Consider the following 23,267-nt stretch of genomic DNA (forward strand, 5'->3'; position numbering starts at 1 on the left):
ATCGTCAAAGCTTCAATTCTTTCTCTGCCGTCAATCCCCCCGGAGCTGAGCCCTGGTCCTGAAGCTGAGCACTCGAAGCGCATACACCTGCGCCGGAGCAGGACGAGCCAGCCAATGAGGAAACCGCATCCAGGAGGCGGGACGGAGAAGCTGCCAATGACAGAGCCTGCCCCCAGAGAGATGCGGCTAATGAGAGCCTCCTGCCGGAGAGGGAAGGCTGCTTGTCCAATGAGAGGCTGCGACCAGCGAGGCTGGAAGGCGGAACAGCCAGTGGGGCGCCGGGGCGGGGCGGGGAGCCCAGCGCCAACCCGCGACTGCCCGAGCGCCGGCGTGCTGCCCCAGTCGCTGCCCGCCATGGCCCGCGCTGCCCGGTTCTTCGCCGCGCTGGCTGCCCTCCTCGCCGCCGCCGCTACAGGCGATGCCCGGCCCAGCAAAATCGGTGCGGGAAGGACCGGGTGGGGTGCTGATCTGGGGAGGGCTGCGAGGGAGAAGGGTTGTGAGCCGGGAGCCTCTGGATGGGGGAAGGGGAAGGCAGCTGGGCGAGGGAGGGGTCCTCGGGAGAGGAGCTGGGTGGAGAAGAGCCGAGGCACTGCGACTGGGCGAGGAAGGGGACCGCAGTAGGCAAGGTGCTGATGGGGAGGGAGGCGTGGGCTTGTGTCCAGGGCTACCTGGGGCGGAAAAGAGGCTTGGGGCAGGACTGGTCACCGATCTTACCGGAAGGTCCAGGGACACTGAGCATCTGCCGTGGACCTGGCTCTCTGCCAGGTGCCCCCAGGACAGAGATTCTGGCCTCTCTGGTTGACGTCATTCACACAGGTTTATTGAGGGTCGTCTGTGTAGCAGGCACAGTGCTCCACAGCTCCTGTGTGGAGAAGAGACTGCACAATACAAGGAAGTTAGTGCTAAGGCTGAGAAAGCACTGTGAATACAGAGGAGGGGCACTTCACCCCAGTCTTTGTGGGCTCTGGGAGGGCTTCCTAGAAGTAACATCTAAGCCAAAACCTCATGGAGGGTAGGAGGCAGTTCTAGGGGAGACAGAACCCATGGAAGTTCTCTGGGGATAGATTTCCTGAATGACGAAGTGGGGGATTTTTAACAGCAGTCTTCTTACTTATTTGCTTTCTTTTGAAATTTTCAAACATAGACCAAAGTTGAATGAATTGTACAGTGATCACCTGTATACCCAGCACCTAGATTCTGCCGTTAAGAAACTGCTACTATATTTGCTTTATCACATACCTATCACATGTGCATTAATCCGTCTTACATTTTAATGCATTTCAAAATAAATTGCAGACATCAGGACATTTTGGTAAATACTTCATCATGTATATAATTGACTAGAATTCCATATTTGTTTACACTTTTTTCCTCTTAACATTTGTCATTTTAACTCTACATGAATCAAAGGTTTTCAAGTCCCTCGTATATAAAATTCCCATAGGCAGAGATGCTGGGCTTCTGGTGTGAAGGAGAAGGAGTCCCTAATCCACTAGGCTGCCCTCTGTGCACTCTAGGTGGCAGGGAGGGATGCCCCATGGGAGCACCACAGACTTAACAGGGCCAGTGCAGTGCTAAGGTTTGGATTACCAAACCACAGCTCAGGCCATAAAGGGTTAAGACAGGCTGAAGCGTGCCAGAAATCAGTTTGGGACTGAACATTTAGGGTTTTCAGAGGAAAGAGAATCCTGAGAGCTGGAGTGGCCAGAGAAGGCCTAATGGAGGAGGTGGATTTGGAGCCAGGGTTTGAAGGATGGGGAAGAATTAGGCAGGCAATGTCTTGAGATGCAGGGCCTCCCCCATCTCTTGGGAAAGGGCAGCAGAGCAGGACATTTCCCACTGACCAGTGAAGAAGGGGCAGGGCCTCCTCACAGCTCTACCATTTCTGGCAACGCAGAACTTGCTACCTTCCTCATTCCAGCCAGCCCTACCCACCTCACCCCAGGCATCATCAAGGCAAGATACCTGGCAATGCCATGCTGCCCTGTAGCTTTCCTGATTTTCCTCAGCCCTCTGACAACAGCCTCTGTCTGTCCTTGGTGGTTTGCACTCTACCCACAATGGGAACGAGGAGCTTCCTGTTAAGATGGCTTAACCCTCAGGCTGCTGAGGGCTCTGAACAAATCAAATCTGAATTGCTGAGGGTTCTGAATCAAATCTGAACACCTCGGTATGGCACTTTTTCTTTTGATTTATTTATTTTATTTATTTTTGGCTGTGTTGGGTCTTCATTGCTGTGCGCGGGCTTTCTCTAGTTGCAGCGAGCGGGGGCTACTCTTCGTTGCTGTGCGTGGGCTTCTCATTGCTGTGGCTTCTCTTGTTGCAGAGCACAGGCTCTAGGCGCGCGGGCTCTAGAGCACAGGCTTAATAGTTGTGGCGCACAGGCTTAGTTGCTCCGCGGCAGGTGGGATCTTCCTGGACCAGGGCTCGAACCCGTGTCCCCTGCATTGGCAGGCGTATTCTTAACCACTGCGCCACCAGGGAAGCCCACATTGGACCCTTTAAACTCCCCCATAGTTCCGCATGTGACCTGCTCATGCTGTTCTCTCTGCAGAGAATGTGTTTCTGCTCACTGGCAAAGCCTATTGTCCTCCAGGGTCGTGATCAACGTTGCTTCCCTGTGAAGCCTGGGGCCCACACCCTCAGGCAGAATTCATTGCTTCTTCAGGATTCTCTGGAATCCTGCTGTTGCACTTGGTCACACGTTGTCATTGCTAACAGTGCATGAGTCTGGCCGCCCTCTCCCCGCCTATGCTCAGGGGGACCGGAGCTCTCCCTGTTTGATTCATCCTATGTCCAGCACATCTTACCATAGACCAGAGAGTGGGTGTCAGTTTGTGGGTGTTGAATGAGCTGACTCTCAATGAGGTGAGGTCTTCTGCTTCCCTGTAGTCCTTGGGCAGCTTCCAGGCCTTGTGATAGCAGTTTCTCTGGGGAAAAAAAAAAAAGGGTAATTTGGGGCTTGGTCGAAAATGGAAGTGGTAGGGAGCACATTGGTTTAAAAGGTTAAGGGCATTCTTGGAAGTGGCTTTGTAAACACTGAGATGAAGGAAGTAGTTTGTTCTTTCAAGATGCAACAAATAGTGAGCTCTACTGCCTGCCAGGATCTGGGGACATAGGGACCTGCCCTCAGACCTTAACAGATCATTTGAGTATAGTGTGCCATGGACTAGGCCAGGGTAAGGAGAGTGCTGTGGGACTATGCAGGAGGGACACTTGTCTTAGGCGGGTCAGGCAAGCCAGCTAAAAACTACATATAAGGGCCACAGAGGTCAATGAGGCAAAGGGTGACAGAGCATTTCTGACAAAGGAAGCAGTGAGGGCAAAGGCACAGGCATGAGAGAGCAAAGTCCCATGCTCCACAGCAAAAGAAGTCAAGACAAGAAGGTGGAGTGTTGCAAGGGTGAGGCAGGGAATGGAATAAGTAAATGGAGCCCAGATCATAAAGAACCTTGTATTTTTGCCTTCTTGACAGGAGCCTGTGGTCTTAGGGCCCAACATGGGTCTAGTAAGGACAAATCACACCAGCTTTATCTCATTCTCTTTTTGAGTAGGTTATAAGACTGTCAGATGAGAGGAACGCTGTGTCTTAGATATGTGGTGGGCAAAAATTGTGGGTAGCATGGCCATCCATTTCTGTAGTTTCATAGCTGCTTTACTGTCCTCTCAGTGCTATGTAATGATTACTATCTGTTTGGTCAGCGGTTCCTAGCAGCACCTCAGAGCCCTGTCCAATGAAACGCTTTTCTCATTGACTTGGATGAGACTATTGATGGTATATGAACCAAGTTTGCAACTAACAGGAAGGCAGGAGGCGTAGTAAACACAGTGGGTAAGATCCAAAAAGACGTCAACGAGCTGAAACTTCATAACAAGAGTTCAAACCAGAATAGATGTCCTATACGGTGATGAGCGACCCGTCACAGGGTGAATTCCAGGCTCGGCAAACACAGATGTGGAAATGACTTACGTGTCAGTTGGGAGGTTGCAATAGACCAAGGGTTGGCTGACTTCTTCAGTAAAGGACCAGAGAGTAAATATTTTAGGCTGTGCTTACAGTCTCTGTTCCAACTATACTCAACTCTGCCTGGCATTAAAGAGCCATAGCCAATAAGCTAAAGAAAGGGCGAGGCTGCATTCCAATAAAACTTCAGCTTGCAAAAACAGGCATCTGCCTAGATTTGGCCCTAGGGCTGTAGTTTGCCAACCCCTGGATTAAGGAGTGGATTCCAAATACAAATCTAACCTAATGTGCCTGTTGGTGACCAGGTTTTCACCAATTCGCAGTGAAATAAAACTAGGGACAATGTAAAGAGTCTGTATAAAACTAAACTTATACTTTTAAAATAAGCATCCTGAATTTTGAGATTCTTTCCTGTTCCTTTGCTGCTAACTTGTCTTTTTCTTTATAAAATAAGGGTTATAGTAGGTGGCAGTGTTCAGGTTGACCTTTACTGTTTATTAATAGCTTTACTAAGAACGAGTCTGCAGATTTCCTTTTTGAGATGTTAAAAGCCTATGAGATGCAAATACCTGGGAACCACCGGCCCAGGAGGCTGAGAAGGCGTGACCCGCAGTCTCACGCCCATGCTCTGTCTCTCCCCACGCCTGCCTCCCGGGCCTGCTGACAGCCGTGGTTGGAGCCGGAATCGGGGGCTCTGCCGTGGCCCATTTCCTCCAACAGCACTTCGGCCCCCGGGTGCAGATTGACGTGTTTGAGAAGGGGACCGTGGGCGGCCGCCTGGCCACCATCTCGGTCAACAAGCAGCACTACGAGAGTGGCGCCGCCTCCTTCCACTCCCTGAGCCTCCACATGCAGGGCTTCGTCAAGCAGCTGGGTGAGTGCGCCGTCCTGGGGCTGGCGGCAGCCATTGGGCCCTTCCCACATTACCCTGATGGTCAAGTCCGGAAGGTCATATAGCCCAATCTCCTCATTTTACAGATGGAGCAGCTGAGACCAGAGAGGGGAAGGAACTTGCCTGAGGTTACACAGTGAGTTAGTTGCAGAGCCGGGATTAGAACTCAGGTTTGACCTCCCCCCCAGGCCAGTTTCTTTCCCTTTCAATTTGCTGCTTCTCAATAATCATAATCATAATGGCTTCCACATGGTGTATGCTTGCCAAGTACCTGGCATCCTTCTAGATGATACATAGGCATTACCTCCAATCCTCCCTACCAGCCTGCAAGATGGGTGTTGTATCTCCTCCCAAGGAAACTGAGGCTCAGAAAGCATATACACCTCGGCTAAGTCCCTGCAGCTAATAAGTGAGAGAACTGAGATTCAACCCCAGCAGCATCTATCAAAACCACAAATACGGGGCTTCCCTGGTGGCGCAGTGGTTGAGAGTCCACCTGCCAATGCAGGGGACACGGGTTCGATCCCTGGTCCGGGAAGATCCCACATGCCGCGGAGCAGCTAAGCCCGTGCACCACAACTACTGAGCCTGCGCTCTAGAGCCCACGAGCCACAACTACTGAAGCCTGCATGCCTAGAGCCCATGCTCCGCCACAAGAGAAGCCACCGCAATGAGAAGCGCGCACACTGCAACGAAGAGTAGCCTCCACTCGCTGCAACTAGAGAAAAGCCCACGCGCCGCAACAAAGACCCAACTCAGCCAAAAATTAACTAATTAATTAGTTAAGTTAAAAAAAAAACAAATACATGTACGGTTGGATGCAGAAATTCCATTTCTCAGAAGTGATCCTGTAGGTGTACCCGCAGATGTTCAGAGTGGCAGGCACACAAGGTTGTTCATTACAGCATTGTAATAGCAAAAAGTTGAAAATATCCCACCTGCCCACCCACTGGGATCTGAGATTAAACAAAGTATTGTTTAAGTACACAGCCGACTGTACAGCAGCCAGAGTGAGGAAGTCCTGTAGGCCCAGGTATAGAACAGTCTCCAAGATACATATGTCAATAAGGTGCAGACCAGTGTATATAGTATGTGGGGGTGAGAGGAGGGATAACTCAGAGATATGTACACATTTATAAGTGTTTGCACAAAATATCTCTAGAAGGATGCTGAAGGAATATACTTACTGGTTGCCTCTGGGTAGGGGAACTTCGTGGCTTTGGGACAGGAATAGGAGGGAAAGAAATAAAAACCCTTGACTTAAGGCAGGTCCTATAATCGCTCAGCCTCACTTTCCACATCTTTACCTGGGGGTGCTAACACCTGTTCTGCCTCTCCCGAGGCTGTGAGAAGATGAAGTGAGATACGAAGACCCAGTGCTCTGTAAGTTGTAGAGTGCAGGCAGTTGCCAGGAGCTGTGATTCCTTCCATGTGGCCTTGGTGCCCAGGGCTGCCATCTCAGAGCAGGCCCTGTTGGCTGTCAGCCCCTGGACGGTCCAGGATGACGTCTGAATTTCCCTCACTTGTGGCTGAGTGGATCCCTGTTGGAAAAAAATGTAAAATGGTACATTAGTTTAATTTTCATTTCTTTGTTGACTAGCCAGGCCAGACATCTCCCCAGTGTATTGTATACTGTTCTTAAACAAGCAGCACAGATGCACAAACCATAGTGTTCATATTCCCTTTAATGGAGCCGATCCATGTGCATCCTTCAGGACGGCCCCTGAATTTAAGCTTCAGGCATTGCTAGGTTCCCCCGGGGCGGGGGGTCCTCCGAAGGGGACCTGAGGGCCTCCTCCTTGTCTCCTCAGGGCTGCGGCACCGGCGCGAAGTGGGAGGGAGGAGCGCCATCTTCAACGGGGAGGACTTTGTGCTGGAGGAGACTGACTGGTACCTGCTGAACCTCTTCCGCCTCTGGTGGCACTACGGCATCAGCTTCCTGAGACTGCAGATGTGGGTGGAAGAGGTCATGGAGAAGTTCATGAGGTAGGGCTGGGTGGCGCGTGGGGAGGGCATTCTAGAAGGAGAGAGGAAGAGAGGTGCCGAAGGAACCAACGTGACTGTACACTGTCCAAAAGGAAAAGGTACTTGCTGGGTGTGAGAATTCCGCCCAGGCTCCGAGCACGCCCGGGGTCGGCAAGGTGCTTGCTTAGCGCGGCGGTAGTTGGTCTCTCGCGTTGTCACACTGGCATCCTCTTTCCCTCAGCTAAACTGGTAAATAAAAGCATGGGTTGCAAACTCAGCCACCTTCAAGGGCCCACCTGGGGTATGAATAAGTGAAGCAGTTGGGTGGAAGGGAAGGCTAGGGAGTGAGGGGCCCTGAAGAGCCAGGCCCCCCTCTGAAGGGGCGGCCGCTCTCTGCTCGAGCCACTGGTGGCCATGGGGGAATGCCATCTTCCAGTGTTTCAGAAGAAGCTGGAAATCCAGTTATATGTGAAATCTCCCAGTTTTTCAGTGCACACAACCGATTCATCTTATAAGGCAAATGAAACATATCTGTCAGCCACAAGCAGCCTGTGGGCCACCATTTACAAACTCTTCTGTCCCCCAGTCCCACCATGAACAAACAGCTTTCTTTACCACCTGTCTCCTCCTTGGGTCCTGGACCCCTCCCCATCAACTCCAAATAACGAGGACAAGTGGTCTGTTGTCGCCCTGTCCACCTCTCGTAATCCACTCACTCACCAGGCTGGTACCCAGCTCTCCCCCACAGCCCTTCTTGAAGGTTCTCCCTGTTTCCTGGCCCAGATGCAGAGGCTGCAGCATCAGACACTCAGTTGTGGCCTCTAGACCTCCTTCCTGGTTTCTGGCACTTCTCTGCTCTTCCCACTCCTGTGACTATGCTTTTCATGGCACTTCTTCCTTATGTTCTCTGGGTGTCCCCAAAGTCATGTCTTCACTCCTCTTTCCTCTTTCTTATATTTTTCTCCCTTGTCAATTTCATCTAAACCCCCAGGGCCGAGTTCTCCCTTTTGTGGGAGACAGCCTCTACCTGTCGGCCCCCAGTTTCCCCTTAAGTTCCAGACCCACTAACTAATCAGTTTCTAATTGCTTTGTGGACACCCCCATCTGGGTGTCATGTCCATAACCAAACTCAACTCGTTTACAGAGCAGCCCAAGCAGAGGCAACTTTTCAAAGGCCAGCCGTCCGAAAGTCCATCAGCAGATGGTTCCAGGCAAATGCCAGCCCCTGAGATTGGGGGAGTTGTGGGAGAACAAGCCATTATTGAGGGGGTGAGTGGGAGGCCTGCTGGACTGAGCCAGACAACTTTGACATAAGGCAGTTGCCATCGGGTCCGATGCGGTCCTAGAAGCCAGGGCAGAGCCGAAGCTGCTGGAGAGGGGATGTGTCCATGGGGGCGGGCATAGCCCACTGCTTGGCAATCCCAGCTGAGTGAGAAGAGGACTGTGACCTCAGGCAGGGAGTGGCTTGAGAGGTGACATGTTTGTCATTCAGCAGAGCCACGATGTGAAGCCAGGTCTGGTGGGATTCCAGAGTATTTGCCGTTCCCTCTGGGCTGTCCCTCTAAGTGAGACAGGCCAACCACAACCAGCGAATAGGCCAAAGGTACCATAACCAGCCTCCTCTCCCACCCACTGCATGGAGAGGAGGGGGCGGGTCCCTGCTGGGCGCCCCCAGGTGCAGTGACCCAGCAGCAGGTGGTCAGCTGAAAGGCCTTCCTGCACAAGGGCTCTGGCTCCACTTGTCTCCCAGGATCTATAAGTACCAGGCTCACGGTTATGCCTTCTCGGGTGTGGAGGAACTGCTGTACTCGCTGGGGGAATCTGCCTTTGTCAACATGACCCAGCGCTCCGTGGCCGAGTCCCTGCTCCAGGTGGGCGTGACACAGCGCTTTATCGATGATGTCGTCTCCGCTGTCCTGCGGGCCAGCTACGGCCAGTCAGCAGCGATGCCCGCCTTTGCCGGTGAGCCTCCAGCCCTCAGCCTGCCCACCTGCCCTTCCCTGGCCCTCCTTGTAATACCCTCACATTTACCTGGCTCAGTACAGTTGCCTAACCAACACTGCCCCCTCTGATTCTGGCATCTATCCTCCAAGCTGTCAGGAGACGGTATTCATCCCACTTCACAGACGGTGAAAGGGAGGCTCAGCTCTCAGGTCCTGTGTGTTTCTACCACTCCTGTTTGGATCAGTTTCAGGAGCTGTCCCGTTGAGGCCTCTGGGCCCCTGGGTGTTTATCTGTTAGAGCACCGCATCTTCCCAGCTTATTACTGGGGCAGGTGGGCACATGTACCACCCACCATCCTCCAGCACAGGCCACAAATCTGCCCGAGAGTCGTCAGGGCATGTCTTCCCCAAGGCATGATGACCATTCTGGGCCTTGAAAGATGCTGTAGGATTTTGCTGGGGTGGTGGAGGGGCAGAGAGGGGCATTCAAGGCTGAGGAGCTACACGGGCACTCACTGGCCGCTTGGCTGTGTCCTTCTCTCCCCCTCCTAACATGGAAGGCCCAGGCTCGGTCCTGTGTCCTCTTCTGCTCTCAACTACTTAGCCTCCCTTGGTGAGCTCAGCCAGTTTCAAGGCTTTAAATTCCACCCACCTGACTCCCAAATATGACCTCCAGCCCAGACCTCTCTCCAAAAATGCAGGCTCATGTGTCAGCTGCCACCCTTGTGTCTGCACTGGAAGGGCTAATGGGCGTCTCAGACTCAGCACGTCCAAACCTGAGCCTCTGATCTTTCCCCTCGAGCCTGCCCCTCCCAGCGTCTGCCCAGCTTGGCTGGTAATTACTCCTTTCTGTTGCTCCAGCCAAAACCTTGAATCATTTCTTTCTCTCATATCCTTTATGTCATATGTCAGGAAATCCCATCTGCTTTACCTTCCACGTATACCCAGAATCTGACTGCTTCCTACCACCGCCTCATCCTTGGTCTAAGCCACCAACATCCCTCAGCAGGATTACTGCAACTCTCTCCTACCATGTCCCCCACACCCCTCCCACCCCCTGGCCCCCCAAGCTCAATGCATCAGCCAGATGATCCTTTTAAAACAAAAGACAGATCCTGACAGGCCTGCATGTAAAACTGTAATGACTCCTACTTTCCTTCAAGGAAAACCCAAAGTCCTTCTAGTGGCCTGCAGGGCCCTACATGGTCCAGGCCTCACCACCTCACCGCTCCCTCACCCCAAACCAGCCACTCTGGCCTCCTTGCCATGTCTCCAACGTCCCAGGCACACTCACACCTTGAGGTTTTGTGTGGCCATCCCTCTGCGTGGAGCATTCTTCTTTGAGACACAATCATGGTAAACTCTCGCTCTCCCATGTCTTTGTGAAGATGTTGCCTTTTCATTGAAGCTGCCCCTACCCCTCCTGCCCTGCAGGTATCATCTTCTAGCAGACTACTTGATCGACTTATTTGATCTCCTCCCACTAGAAGGCAGGCTTTCCAATGGGAACCTCTGTCTCCTTCGTTTACTGATGTATCCTTACAATAGTGCCGACCGTCATAGGCACTCAACCCATTTTTGCTGAATAAATGAATGAAAAGGTCTATAATTAACAAACACCTCCCATATGCCCAGGATACTATTCCTCTGGCTCTTGGCACTGCTAGCTCCTTCCCACCCTTCAGGTCCTGCCTAGTTTCACCTCAGCGAGACTACCCTGCTCACTCCGCCAGTATCTTGTATGTATCCTTCAAGATATAATTCACATACCACACAGTTCACCCATTTAAAGTGTAGGATTCAGTGGCTTTCAGTATATTCGCAGAGTTGTGCCTCCATCACCACAATCAATTTTAGAACATTTTCACTGCCCCCAAAGAAACCCCGTACCTATAGCCATCAGTTCCCCAACATCCCCCAGCCTTCCAGCCCTAGGCAACCACGAATCTACTCTGTGTTGCTATGGATTTGCCCATTCTGGGCAGTCTGTGTAAACAGAATCATACAATCTGTGGTCTTTTATAGTGGCTCTTGCACTGAGCCTAACGTTTTTACTTCACAACATTGTGAATTTTGTTGCAGTTATTTGTGTGTGTCATCTCTCCGTGCCCAGGGTTGGGAGGAGTCTTGGCCTGGGAGAGAGGCCCCGGTAGGACGGTGCTGGACTCTCCAGCCCACTGCCCAGTGGTTCTGAGAACCCACTGGCCGCCCTCCCTCCCCCTTTGCCCAGGAGCCATGTCGCTAGCCGGGGCCCAAGGCAGCCTGTGGTCTGTGGAGGGAGGCAACAAGCTGGTTTGTTCCGGTCTGCTGAAGCTCACCAAGGCCAACGTGATCCACGCCACGGTCACCACTGTGACCCTGCAGCAAACAGGTGAGTAGACAGAGCAGGGGCCATGTCCACTCCATTCCTAAACAGTGAACACTTCCACCTCCTCTGTCCCTAAAGCCCTGGTTTATGACCTGCTGGGGAGTGGTTCCCAGCACTGCCGAGTGACACCAGAGGGCACTGTTGCCCCGATTCAAATGTCAGAGCCAGAAAGCAGAGACTTGCATTAATCTAGTCCCATTCATTTGACCACCAAGGACTTTGAGCCACAGCCTTGCCCACGTTCCCCCAGCTAGTCAGAGGCAGAGTCAGAGAAAGAGCTCGGGTTTCCTGACTCCAGTCCAGGGCTCGCCCTGCAGCCACACCAGCACGGAAAGACTGGGACCCAGCAGCTGGAAAGCCCAGCTGCACCCAGTGAGGGTCTCGTCCCCTCAGTGCAGGGCCCCAGATGGCAGGTAAGTGGGGAGAAGCTGAGAAAGAAGCGGGCTTTTGTGCTCTCTTCCCTCTCCTTCTAGAGGGGAAACCCTTGTACCATGTCAAGTATGAGAATGAGGTGGGCACAGGCTCTGACTACTACGACATAGTGGTCATCGCCACCCCCCTGCACCTGGACAACAGCAGTACCATCACCTTTGAAGGCTTCGACCCGCCCATCGATGTCATCCAGGGCTCCTTCCAGCCCACCGTCATCTCCTTGGTCCATGGCTACCTCAACTCTTCCTACTTCGGCTTCCCCGACCCTAAGCTTTTCCCCTTTGCCAGCATCCTCACCACAGACTTCCCCAGCTTCTTCTGCGCCCTGGACAACATGTGTCCCGTCAACGTCTCGGCCAGCTTCCGGCGGAAGCAGCCTCAGGAGGCCGCCGTCTGGCGAGTCCAGTCCCCCCAGCCCCTCCTTCGCTCCCAGCTGAAGACCCTCTTTCGCTCCTACTACTCAGTGCAGACAGCCGAGTGGCAGGCCCACCCCGTCCACGGCCCCCACAGCCCCCTCCCGCGGTTCGTGCTGCACGACCAGCTCTTCCACCTCAACGCCCTGGAGTGGGCGGCCAGCTCCGTGGAGGTGACGGCAGTGGCTGCCAAGAACGTGGCCCTGCTGGCTTTCAACCGCTGGTACCAGGACCTAGACAAGATTGACCAAAAGGATTTGATGCACAAGGTAAAGACTGAACTGTGAGGGCTCCGGGGAGAGCTGGAAACGTCCAGCCCCCGCTCAAGACGGATTCCCCCCCGCAGTGGCCAAGGTTTTACAAGCCACACTCACCCACAGAGCCCTTCTCTGACCCCTCGTGTGTGGAGCGTCTTTTCTCTCCAGTGTGGGTCCTGGTGACCAACTCTCTGCCTCTCCATCTTAAGGATTTTCACAGTGTTGCTTCTTTTGAAGAGGGGAGAGTAAGAGAGGGGGAAGGACATTCAAGCCAATGTATTCATTTATTTATTTTTTTTAAGAAGAAATAAAAATCCATCTTAAGCTGCTTCTGACTTGGTTTTCTAACTAGGAGACAGTGATAACCATGGGAGGGAATATAAGGCAGAGAACTCTGAATCAAATTTCCTTATTGTTTTCCCCTGCCTACTCCCAACATGTACCTGAGGCAACACCTACAATGAAACATATGTAACCAGATGGTTACAAATAGAGGGAAGATGAGAAAACATAAGACAGGATTAAAGCTCCTATTTACTGTAGGCTTGCTACATGCAAGGGACCTAGTTAAGAACTTAATAGACACCATCCAAGCCTCTAGACAACACTGCATATTGGAGGAGATGACTGTGGTAGGATACAAGGAAGAAACGGTTACCCCAGCAGAGCTGGCAGTATAGCTCCGAGCTTCCTGGTAACCAGTGGAAAAAAGGGAAACATACCAGGCCAAAGGAAGAGGAAAGCTTTTCCTTGGCACCTGGAAGAAGTGACCATTCTGTCTCTTAAGCAAGAGTTGAGGAGTAATACCGTGGATCTGTCTTATAAGAAAACAAATTCCCAGCTGGTGGAGGGCAGTCCTGCCTCACCCCCAAGCATTCATCCCAGAAGAGGATGGGGAGAAAAGAAGGTGCTGAGATGGAGTTCTTCAGAGGTTGGATGCCTAAGTCGCATCCAGACCTGCTAAATCTGGCTCAGGGGAGGGCCCAGATCCCCAGGATGACACAACACTGCCAAATGACATTGACATTGTAAATTCCCAACAGGAACAGCTCCAGCGGGCATCCAGCTAACTTCCCTCTTTTGGTAGAGATGGAGATAAAAAGTCCAAAGTGAGGAAAGAATTTGCCCAAAGTGTCTGGATGAGTTCACAGAACGGAGCTTAAATCTTGGATGTCTCCTTAAAAATTAATTGAATTCAGTATGGGGCAAAATACCCTTCAAGGAGGCAGAGGCCCAAACTGCCTCTGAAGTTGTTTTTACTATGCGGAAGTGATGGTACTAAAAGAGATGGTGCCTTTGAAGTGCAAGTAGCGTGCACTCATTGGTCATAGGAAATAAGAGGCTGACACATCAGTAAGAATGCTTTTGATTGCAGTAGTAGAAAACCAAATTCAAACTAGCTTAAGCGATAAAAGGGTCTTATTGGTTATCATGAAGCTCCAGGCACAGGGCAGGCATCGAGCACTGTGGAATGCCAGCGTGGCCTTCACTTCTCTCATGGTCAGAGATGGCTGCCAATAGCTCCCAGGGCCAGAGGGTCTTCTCCCACGACCCCTGAAGCAAAGTCTGGGCTCTGGGCCAAATTGGGCCCCTACTGAACCAATTCCTGTGGCCAAGTGAATGCCACATGCTGATTGGCTTAGGATTCAGCTACTGCACCAGTACCTGGGACACAGCCGATAAGATTAAACTGATTGGCTTAGAACAGTCAAGTCCCACCCCTGGGGTAGAGGTGGTCTCCAAACTCTAAGATCAGAGGGGTGGAAAGGGTGTTGGAGAGAGGTACACTGCCAACCAGATTCAGGAGGGGGCTGTGCCCTCCCCTTCCTCTCAGGTCCAATGAAATCAGTATGTCATGGCCTGTGTTTGAAATAAGGGTGCTATGGGCTGTCATGGTGTAACCGATGGGGCCAGAGGACCAAGGCCAGTACCAGACTTGTCCCTAATAACCACCCGTCCCTCGCATCCCTAAGGATGTGTGTGCAGAAGAGGCAAACCAGGGCAGATACACTTGATCCTCAGCCTGACTGCAGTGGAGCTGGCTGGTCCTTCAGAAACTTCCTTTATCTGGGTAGGCAGGCCTGAACAGCTCAGACCAAAAGCAGGCCAAAATGCCTACGCTGCCTGCTTCCGCGAGCCCAAACCTGAGAGCTGGATCCCACCGCCTCTCTGCCTACAAGGAAAGGCCAGAGATTCCTGAAGGCAGCAGAAGGGAGCATGGGAGCCAGCCGGAAGCCTTGGCCCCAGGGCCACCCTAGCCTTCTCAGACCAGGAAAGAAGCCCCCAAGGGCCCACAGCTCTCTGGGAGAAGACAGAGCATTTGCAAAGACAGAGAGAGCCCTATAATCTGCCAAACAAAACAGGAAAAGAGACCACACCACCTCAGTAGTCCCGGGTGCAACACAGTAGACTTTTAACACTTCACCCCTAGACTCCACACCTACAGCAGGTGACCCAAGCAAACTTTCAGCACTTTGTGGGGAGGAGGCCTGTGGAGGGTAGAGTTTGAGGTGGGTGAGGAATAGTGAGGGAGAGGAATGCCTTGCTCCTGACCCACCTTTGAAGGAGCCACAGGGGAAGCTAAGGGCAGAGCGTGGGCTCCCTCTAGAGGCTTCTGTGCATGCATGCATTCATTCATTCACCAAGCCCTGCACCCCTATTTTGCACCGGGCACTTGCTCGGTGTTGGACATGCAACGCTGAAGGAGTTAAATGAGGCCTCTGTTCTCATGGAGTGGGAGGTTCTCACCAGACAGTGGAAAACATGAAACCCACTTAGAGCAAATGAGGTTCTGGGGTAGTGTAGACCTGCCTCTCCAAAGGTCCTGAACTCCCTGCTGCTGCCTTTAAACCACGGAACTGGGAAGGGCCAGCTGCCAGCCCAAGCTCACTAGGCCAAGCTCCTAAGTCACAGAATAGTAAAACCAGAAAAGACACTGGAGATCCCTAAGTCCCACCTGCTCGTTTCACAGATGAGAAAACCCAAGCCCAGAAAGAGGAAAAGGCAACATCCGTATAAAGCTAACTGGCATTTGTTGAGCATCTCTGTGTGTCGGATGCTCTGGTAGGAGGAGGACAGCCAGAACCACCCAGATGAGGAGCTTCCCCACCCGATCCCTATGCCCTGGGCACCCGGGGGGCTCCCAGGCCCTTACCCCACAAAAAGGCCTTGGAGGCCATGGGTCCCTTGTGTGCAGCTGAAGTCTTAAGGCCTGGAGAGCAGGCTGCAGGGGCTTCAGAGAAGAGCAACCCCCCAGGGAGGAGAAGCGGCTGCTGAAGGCATCCGCACGCGCTGGCACATGAAGTCTATTTTCCATGTGTCTGGAACCAGGCCGAAGCTTCCTGGGGTAATTTTAACCAGTATCCACTCTAGAACAATACCAAAAAAGGTAAGTTACTTGCCAGCCCAGACAGGCACATACCTAACCACTGCCCTTTCATGAATTAGACCCTGAAAACATTCAGAACTAAAGCTGCTTTAGGCACTGAAGTTAGAGCAGCCAAGCAAAGTATTCCTATGCTGGCTGTTGGCCCTCTTATTGAAATTAACTGTAAAGTGCCAGCTATTCTTACCCTCAGAAAATAGCCTGAGCCCCTCAGCTGTCTTCAGAGAGGGAAGGTATTTTTAGCCCCTAGAACAGCTGACTTAGGATTTGCTGCAGGAGCTAGGAGGGCAGGGGAGGATTGAATTGCAAGGGGCTAATGGGAGAGGGGGTTGGAATTAGCATCCAGGGGTCAGGAGCCAGCAGGGGCTTTAGGGCAAGTCAGTCCATGCTGCCTTTTTGATCAGCAAAGGGTCTTGGTATAAGCCAGTAGTTCTCAAAGCGTGGTCCCCATACCAGCAGCGTCAGCATCACCTGGGAACCACTGCGTTAGAAAGGCGAAGTCTCAGCCCCCGCCTCAAACCTACTGACTCAGAACCGCTGTGCGTGGGGCCCAGCAATCTGTATTTAAACAAGCCCTTCGGGGGATTCCAGTGCTAGCTATAGTTTGAGAACCACTGATACAGCAAACCATCTAACCGGATCCCCTTGTGGATAAGGCTGGATGAAAGAATGATCTGCATTAATGTTCTCAACTCTTGAGTGTTTGTTCAAAGCCAGGAGTCTCCAGCCCAGAAAGACGTACCCACATGAAAATTTAGGTGCTCACTGGCCCCGGTTAAAAACCCCTGCTCTTTGGCAACCTGGAGGCTCTTCTCTGGATCTAAGTGTGACATGCAGAGAATCTGAGTTGAAAGAGACTATGTACATCATCGACTCTGCCCAAAGGAGGAAACTGCTCCGCAATACTCTTGAGAGGCTCAGCCTTAGCTGGACCCTTCCAGAGACAGGGAGCTCACTGCTTCTAAAGGGACTCTTTGCGATGGCCCTTGACTTAACTGGGGAGAATCAACTCTTGTTCATTCCTAGATAGGTTTATACCAACCAAGCTCCAATAACGTGGCTGAAATATAGGCTTATAAACCCAAATTAAAGAAAGTAACTGTCCTAAATGGTAGACATGAATGCAATATCTTTGTAATAACCCATCTCAGCGCTGGAGAACACTGGGTGATGGAAAAATCCTCCTTCACATTGATTGAAATCTACCTCCCACCCGGTTTGGGCTTCAGAGCCACAAGGAGCAAACCCAAAGTCTTGCTTTCCAAAAGACAGCCTTTACTTTTCATTGCCTTGCTCGGCACGGGGGTGCAGGGAGGGCTGTCTCAGAAGATGCAGGTGCAGCCCACGGCGATGGTCTCCATGACTGCGCGCTGGCGGCAGGGCCCGGTGCGTGGCGGCAGCGGGCAGAGGCGACGACGCACAGGCACCTGGCTGAACACGGGCACGCTCACCATGCTGCGGTCCTCCTGCATGGTGAAGGGGTTCACGCAGCCCAGACATAGGCACCGCGCCTCCGGCAGGTCTGCAGGAATGCGGCTAGGGTCATGGTTGATGCTGCGGGAAGGCAGGAGAGAGAGCACAGGGCAGAAGGAAGGTTGTGGGAAAGACAAATTGGTGCCCAGCCCCGATGCCCCTGCCTTTCCTAACCCAGGTTTTGATTGCACAGCAAGACCGTGCCATGCTGGAGCAAAGGCAGTGGGCTTGTGGACCTGCAGCACATCCCCTGGGAGCCTGTTAGAAATGCAGAATCTCTCCCTACCCCAGACCTCCTGAATCAGAACCTGCATACTCAGAAGATCCCCAAGAAAGTCATGGGCACAGTAAAGTAGAAGCCCACTTCAGAGGATCTTTATGGACCCTTCCAGTTGCCACATTCCAGGTATGGGAGCCACTAGCAACATGTGGCTGTTTGAGCTTAAAATAATCAAAATTAGCTCCCCAGTCACACTAGCCACATTCCAAGTGCTCAGTAGTCACATGAGGCTAGTGGCTACCATATTGGACTTTACACTGTCACAGAAAGCTCTATTGAACATGCTCTTCTAGAGTCTCAGGACATAAGTTGTGTGGCTAAAAATCTTTGGCCTGGGTTCATGAGTGAGGACCCTTCAGGGTCAGTCCTTTTCTTCATTATTTATTCTCCACATATACACATGGCCCCTTCTGTGTGCCCAGGTGGTGTGCTGGGAAGGGGAGCTACAACCAAGTTAAGACACCACTCCTGTCCCCTAGGGGAAGCAGGTCTTGACTCCCAAGCTCAGCTGTGTATCCTAACCATGTGGAGATGTAGATAATGCCACTTGCTGGGCCTCATCGCTGGAGATTTTGATTGAATGGGGCATGAGAATCCTTAGATGATTCTGATGCAGGTACTGGGAATGGTCCCAGTCTAGCGTGAGAGACAGATGTGCACACAGCCAACTCAGTACTGCCTGGAAGTGCTGTAACTAGAGGTGTGTACAAGGCACTCGGAGCTGGAGGACGTGACATTTGGGGAAGGCCTTGCAGGCCCTTCACTGGAGACTTGGAGAACACAACGGCAGTGCCCTGCATGGATATCTCATTTAATAAGAAGCCTATGACGTAGATATTATTATCACCTCCACTAATAGTTGAGGAATCTGAGGCTCAGAGAGGCTAAGCAACTTGCCCAAAGCCACATAGCCAGTAAAAGGCAGAGCCAGGATGCAAACCCAGGCCTCCAAATCCAAGGTCTTAGCTCTTACAACGACAGGGAGAGTGGGCAAGGCATCCCCTCCAGCCCGCAACACACAGCTTACCCACTGCTGCCCAGCCTGGCCTACCTGTAGCCCCAGGGCGACAGGCTCCTCTTGTTGGACAGCCACAGCTGCAGGTTGACCTCACACTTCCTCCTGGCCGGCTCGGAGCTGTTCCTCAGCTGGGCCACCATCTCCCCCAGGTTCCTCTCATATTCCTCCATGCGGGCATATGGCTTTGCCCGGGACACCAGGTCCAGCGGCACCTGGTGAGGCCCAGGGGCCAGGGTCCCAGGCCGCCCTTGCCCCTTCCTCTTGCCTTTGGGGTTCCTGGGCTGGCCCAGCCCCAGGAAGATGGAGATGGTGAGAAGGAATAGCTGGGGAGGAAGGCCACAGGTCAAAGGTGGGAGAGCCAGGTCTCCCTCTGGGCTAAGACTTGGGGCCCAAGGAAGGGGGAAGGAAGAGGCAAGGCCTCTAGCGGGGCCACCCTCACCTGTCATGCCCTGGCCTGGTCCCACCAGCCCACCACATGTGTACAGATGCATGTATGCACCACGCTCATCGCTAAGTCCTGTTGCACCTCTTAAACATCTCCCCAGCCATCCACTTCACTATCTGTACCACCAGCCTCCCTTTCTTGGACAGCTCAACCAGCCTCCTACCTGGTACCCCACATCCTCCCCTGCCTCCTTCCAATCAATTCTCCACACCCTGGCCAAGGATGGGTGTTTGAAATGCAAACCTATTAACATCACCTGCCCAGGCCAGACCTCTGCTGAGTTCTCCTTCCTCAAATCACTCCTGGCTGCCTCTCACACCCGTGCTTCAGCCTCGGGCCTTCTCGCAAACCTTCCTGTCCCCGTGCTCCTTTCTGCACAAGGACCTTGCACCGGCTGTTCCCTGCAGAGTCCTGCCTCTCACCCCTCCGGTCTTGGCTCCAGTGCCACTTCCTTAGGGAGGCCTCTGTGGACCTTCTTGGGCTCTCAACACCTGATGCCTCTTGCGTGACTGCAGTCTTACGGTGCATACATGTGACTCTTTTATATGTTGGGCCCACACCTAGCACAGGCTCCATGAGGGCCAGCATCGTATCTGTTTCCACACACTGCCTTGTCCCCTGTGTCTGCACGGTACTGGGCACTTAGGTATTCAGTAAACATTTGCTGAGCGAATGAATGCCTGTCACCATCCCTGCCCATCTGTCGCTTACAGTCTGGCAAGGAAAACAGACGGCGAACAAGATAACGTGCACCTAAGCCTCACTAGCAGCAGTGTGTGGATGGGACCACACAGCATGTGGTTAGAGAAGAGCAGGGCCACCCGCTTAGCCTTGCGGCAGTGGGGTGGTCTTGCAAAGACTTGCTCTGGAGGGGGCGTGACTGGTGAGGTTTGAAGGATAAGACAGAGGCAGATATGGACAGAGGGAGCCTAAAAATTGTACGGGGGTGGGGGAAGGAAAGTGTGAAACGAAGTTTCAGTTGGTTAAGAGCTTTGCTGAAAGGAAACAGCGAGGCTGAGAGTGGCTGGGAGGAGCGGCTGGGAGATGCAGCTGGGGAGGTGGGCAGGTCATGGCCCAGGATCCCTGTTGGCCTCCATGACAGCTTTGCTCCCCTCGTCCACACCCCGACCCTCTGCGTGCCTGACCCCTTGTCCACCCTCACCCGACGCCATTCACATCTGGGAGCATCAGGAAAGCCTCTCACTCACACGGGAGAGGACCTGGGAGCCCAGCAGGACACAGACTCCTCAGGAAGCCGGGAGAGAAGAGCCAGGACTTGGGTGGGGGCCAGGGCTGGTCAGAAGGGAGGACCCTCGAGGGGGAATTTCATCTCCTCGTTGAATCTAGCCAGGCTCCCACCTGCCCTGTATCCCTCACCCTACCACCCACACGGCCCATGCCGATCTACCCAGCCGGTCTTGACCTCAGAAACAAGCTCCGGCAGAGCCCCTCTCGGCAGAACAATTTCTTGGCACAGAATCCATGACAGATTCAAGTGGCTGAATTCTTCCATTTTGGTCCTAGACTCTGCTGCAGAAAAATATCTCCCTAACAATAGGCTTTCTCATCGGAGCTTCTCACATGGTGTTCTTAAACTCTAGCTCTCCCTTTATAGATGGGAAACAGAGAAACAGAAGGACTTGCCCAGGGTCACACAGCCTGGATCTCAGGACCCAGAGATTCTTTGGAAAAACCCCGATAACGGAGATGGCCAAGATCTCCCCAGATGCCTTTGGCCTGAAAGGGCTTCAGTGTCACAGGGCTGAGCCCAGCTCAGGAGCCGAGCTACTGGCCATGGCTGCAGCCTCTGAGACCTGTCTCTGTTTCCTTCTTGTCCTGGGGGAGAGGACAGAGGGAGAACTCACCTCTGCAGATTCCAAGCCAAACAGAGGCTGCTATGAATCAATAGAGAAGAAGTAACGAAACACTCAGGCCCTAAAAAGGGATGGGGGTGGAAAGGGGAATCATCACGTACCAGGTTGTGTGGCCAGTCCATCCTGCGAGCCAGGCGATCGGCCTGCAGCTGCCACCCGCCTGGAACCCCAGATGCCTCCGCCAGGAGAATGGCAGCAACAGGACGGTGCGAAGCAATTATAGCTCGTCAGGGGGCTGCCGGGGGAGTGGGTGGGTGGGCTCGTCATCGCCTGGGAGCCTTGGGCCCCCAGCTGGCTGGGCCTGGCGCAGTGGCAGGCGGTGAGGGGTGTGGGGGCAGGCCAGGAGCTGGGCCGAGGTGCCCAGGGGCTGTTGACTGAGGGACAATGCCCTGTGTGTCTGATGGGGCTCTGGCGGGTGGCACCTCCGCCTGTGGCCTGCGGCCGGCGGCCCAGCCAGCACCCACAGGGCCGCCTGAGACAATCGGCTTCGTTAGTTTGGGGGATGGCAAGGGGGCAAGGGTGGAGGAGGGACAGGCTGTCCGTTGGTCAGGAGATCAAATGTTCTCAGAGAGAGCTAGCCAGGAGTGGGACACAGGCCCCATCTCCCAGGGAAACAGCCTCAGGCACTCCGGCCTCAGCCAGCCTCAGGTGAGCTCAGTGGCCCCCAGTACACTGATAGTTCACAGGAGGGGAAACTGAGGCCGGAGTGAAGAAGGGACTTGTCTAGGATTATACAGTGAGTGAGAGATAACAGAGCTGGGGTTCATATCTGGTCCCCATGTGGGGCTTTATCCACCACCCCACTCTGTTTTTCTTGGCATATTTTCTGCACAATTCTGGCCTGCTATGAACATGTTTCTGAATCTGTGTGCTCTCACACAGGCCAAGTCACGGGTTCGTGAGGACTTCATGGCCGGTTGTCCTGGCCTTCTGGATGCAACGCTCCCCCTCGTGTAGAGAAGGTCTCCACTCCAAGGGCCTGCCCCTGTGTGGCTGCTTGTGACTTCCATTCTCTCTCAGCCTCAGTTTCCTTCTCTGTAAAATGGGAGTCGTACCCAGGAATCGACAATGGCCTGGCCCATTTCTCCCTGAAATCTTTCTGAGTCTCAGTGCCTCCATCTCTAGGATGGGGATGTCATAGTAGCCACCTCTCGGGGCTGCCACAAGGAGTAAGGGAAATAACCCATGTTAAACAACTGGCACAGTGCCACGTAGTATGTGCTCAATAAACACAGCTGTTTATTATGAATGTTATCATTATAAAATAGTTGTATAATTGTTATTGGGAATGTTAGCTGTTCTATTAGCATCAGAGCAAGCACGGTTCTCATTGCTCAGACAACTCTCTTTTCTACCCCCTCGGGCCCACCCTCATGGCTGAGAGACTTCTGGGCTTCACAGGCTCTGGCCACAATTTCATGAGCTCAGGTGACCCCAGGGTCTACACATCCTGGAATCAGGGGCTGCACGGACTAGCCCTGCTGGTCTGGATCTCTCCCCTTGAGTGAGCAGCCCAGCTGAATGTGAGCGAGTAAGTCCCCCCAGGGAGATGAAGGAGGGGGTGGAAGGGGGTGTGAAGAGGACAGGGGAGGGACACCGTGAACAGGCATCCAGGACTGCACCGTCCTACTCAGGGCCACTCTTGGCCATTTACAGGAATCACCGAGGGGAAGAACGCAGGGTGCAAGGCGCTCCTGAATGTCACAAGATTAATCTGTCCGGGGCAGGTTTCCACAGCATAACTGAGAAGCTGGCGGAGGCTCGAGCTCATGAGAGATACCACCATATTTGGTCAAATACTAGACAGGGCTCTATTCTACCACTGGAAACTCCAGAGGGAGGGGGACTCTGAAAATACTTCCTCAAGCAACAAGGGCCCCCAGTCCCACCCCAGGCTGTCCCAGCCACACCACCACTGTCCTTTGAACAAGTGAAACAGCCAGCACGAGAAGGCGAAGGATGGGGGCAACGTGGCTGTAACCTGTGCAGCCTCCTTGCTGTCCCTCTGCTGCTGCTGCCGGTGGGGTCCAACAGACATGCAGCTGGGGGGACACATCCCTGCATCCACAGAAAGGTGGAGAAATTAAAAGATGGGGATTGGGCTGCTAGGGGGTTCCTCTGCTTCTCAGGACCCCTGAAACCACCACACTCTCCTTACCTGCTGGCGACACACACTGCTGGCTTCCGTCTCCCAAAGACAGGACTTGGCCGCCTCAGCTTCCAACTTCACGTAGATTCCAGGGTCCTGGCCCCAGAGTTCTGATGGGGCGGGCCCAGGAATTTGCACCTTAACAAGGTCCCAGTCTGGGAGCTATAGGGGTCCTCACCCATCCCCTAGCTCATTCCCTGCCCCACCGCCATTCTACCACAAGGAGACCAAGGCCCAGGGAGGGACGGGCCTTACCCAAGCTCACACAGCATGTTGGTGCAAGGCGGGGTAAGGCTGGTTTGAGCACAATTCAGTCTTCTAATTCTTACTAGTTTTCTCCAAACTTTATACATACAGCTCTGGGCTGGGCTAGGCCTCTTGGCTGCTTAAGAGGGAACCTAGGAGCCAG

General features: G+C 53.2%; 2 protein-coding genes across 2 annotated transcripts; one reads left to right on the forward strand and one right to left on the reverse strand.

Annotated features, from left to right (window-relative positions):
* The first annotated feature begins 289 nt into the window (after nt 1–289).
* Nucleotides 290–12,556, forward strand: PCYOX1L (prenylcysteine oxidase 1 like). The gene is made up of 6 exons (XM_061188327.1): nt 290–439; nt 4,632–4,838; nt 6,668–6,842; nt 8,572–8,783; nt 10,995–11,135; nt 11,606–12,556. The coding sequence occupies exons 1-6, from the start codon at nt 355–357 to the stop codon at nt 12,262–12,264; spliced, it is 1,479 nt and encodes a 492-aa protein (XP_061044310.1). The 5' UTR covers nt 290–354; the 3' UTR covers nt 12,265–12,556.
* Nucleotides 12,557–16,892: 4,336 nt separating this feature from the next.
* IL17B (interleukin 17B) lies at nt 16,893–23,070 on the reverse strand. The gene is made up of 7 exons (XM_061188984.1): nt 23,065–23,070; nt 22,868–22,954; nt 22,599–22,723; nt 20,811–21,010; nt 19,600–19,715; nt 18,424–18,713; nt 16,893–17,173 (listed from the first exon to the last, which is right to left on the reverse strand). The coding sequence occupies exons 1-7, from the start codon at nt 23,068–23,070 to the stop codon at nt 16,942–16,944; spliced, it is 1,056 nt and encodes a 351-aa protein (XP_061044967.1). The 3' UTR covers nt 16,893–16,941.
* Between the last annotated feature and the right edge of the window lie 197 nt (nt 23,071–23,267).

Source organism: Eubalaena glacialis, chromosome 4, assembly GCF_028564815.1.
Source record: "Eubalaena glacialis isolate mEubGla1 chromosome 4, mEubGla1.1.hap2.+ XY, whole genome shotgun sequence".
In the NCBI taxonomy this organism is placed as follows: Eukaryota; Metazoa; Chordata; class Mammalia; order Artiodactyla; family Balaenidae; genus Eubalaena; species Eubalaena glacialis.

Excerpts from the sequence above, each read along its gene's own strand:
- IL17B (XM_061188984.1), bottom strand. Across the intron at positions 22,724-22,867 it reads GCAGTGTGTGTCGCCAGCAG|CAGCAGCAGAGGGACAGCAA; the intron begins GTAAGGAGAGTG and ends CCCCACCGGCAG. Across the intron at positions 19,716-20,810 it reads TGGACTGGCCACACAACCTG|TCACGCCCCCTCCAGAGCAA; the intron begins GTACGTGATGAT and ends AAACCTCACCAG.
- PCYOX1L (XM_061188327.1), top strand. The coding sequence starts at position 355 with ATGGCCCGCGCTGCCCGGTTCTTCGCCGCGCTGGCTGCCCTCCTCGCC. Across the intron at positions 8,784-10,994 it reads AGCGATGCCCGCCTTTGCCG|GAGCCATGTCGCTAGCCGGG; the intron begins GTGAGCCTCCAG and ends CCCTTTGCCCAG. Across the intron at positions 11,136-11,605 it reads TGTGACCCTGCAGCAAACAG|AGGGGAAACCCTTGTACCAT; the intron begins GTGAGTAGACAG and ends CTCTCCTTCTAG.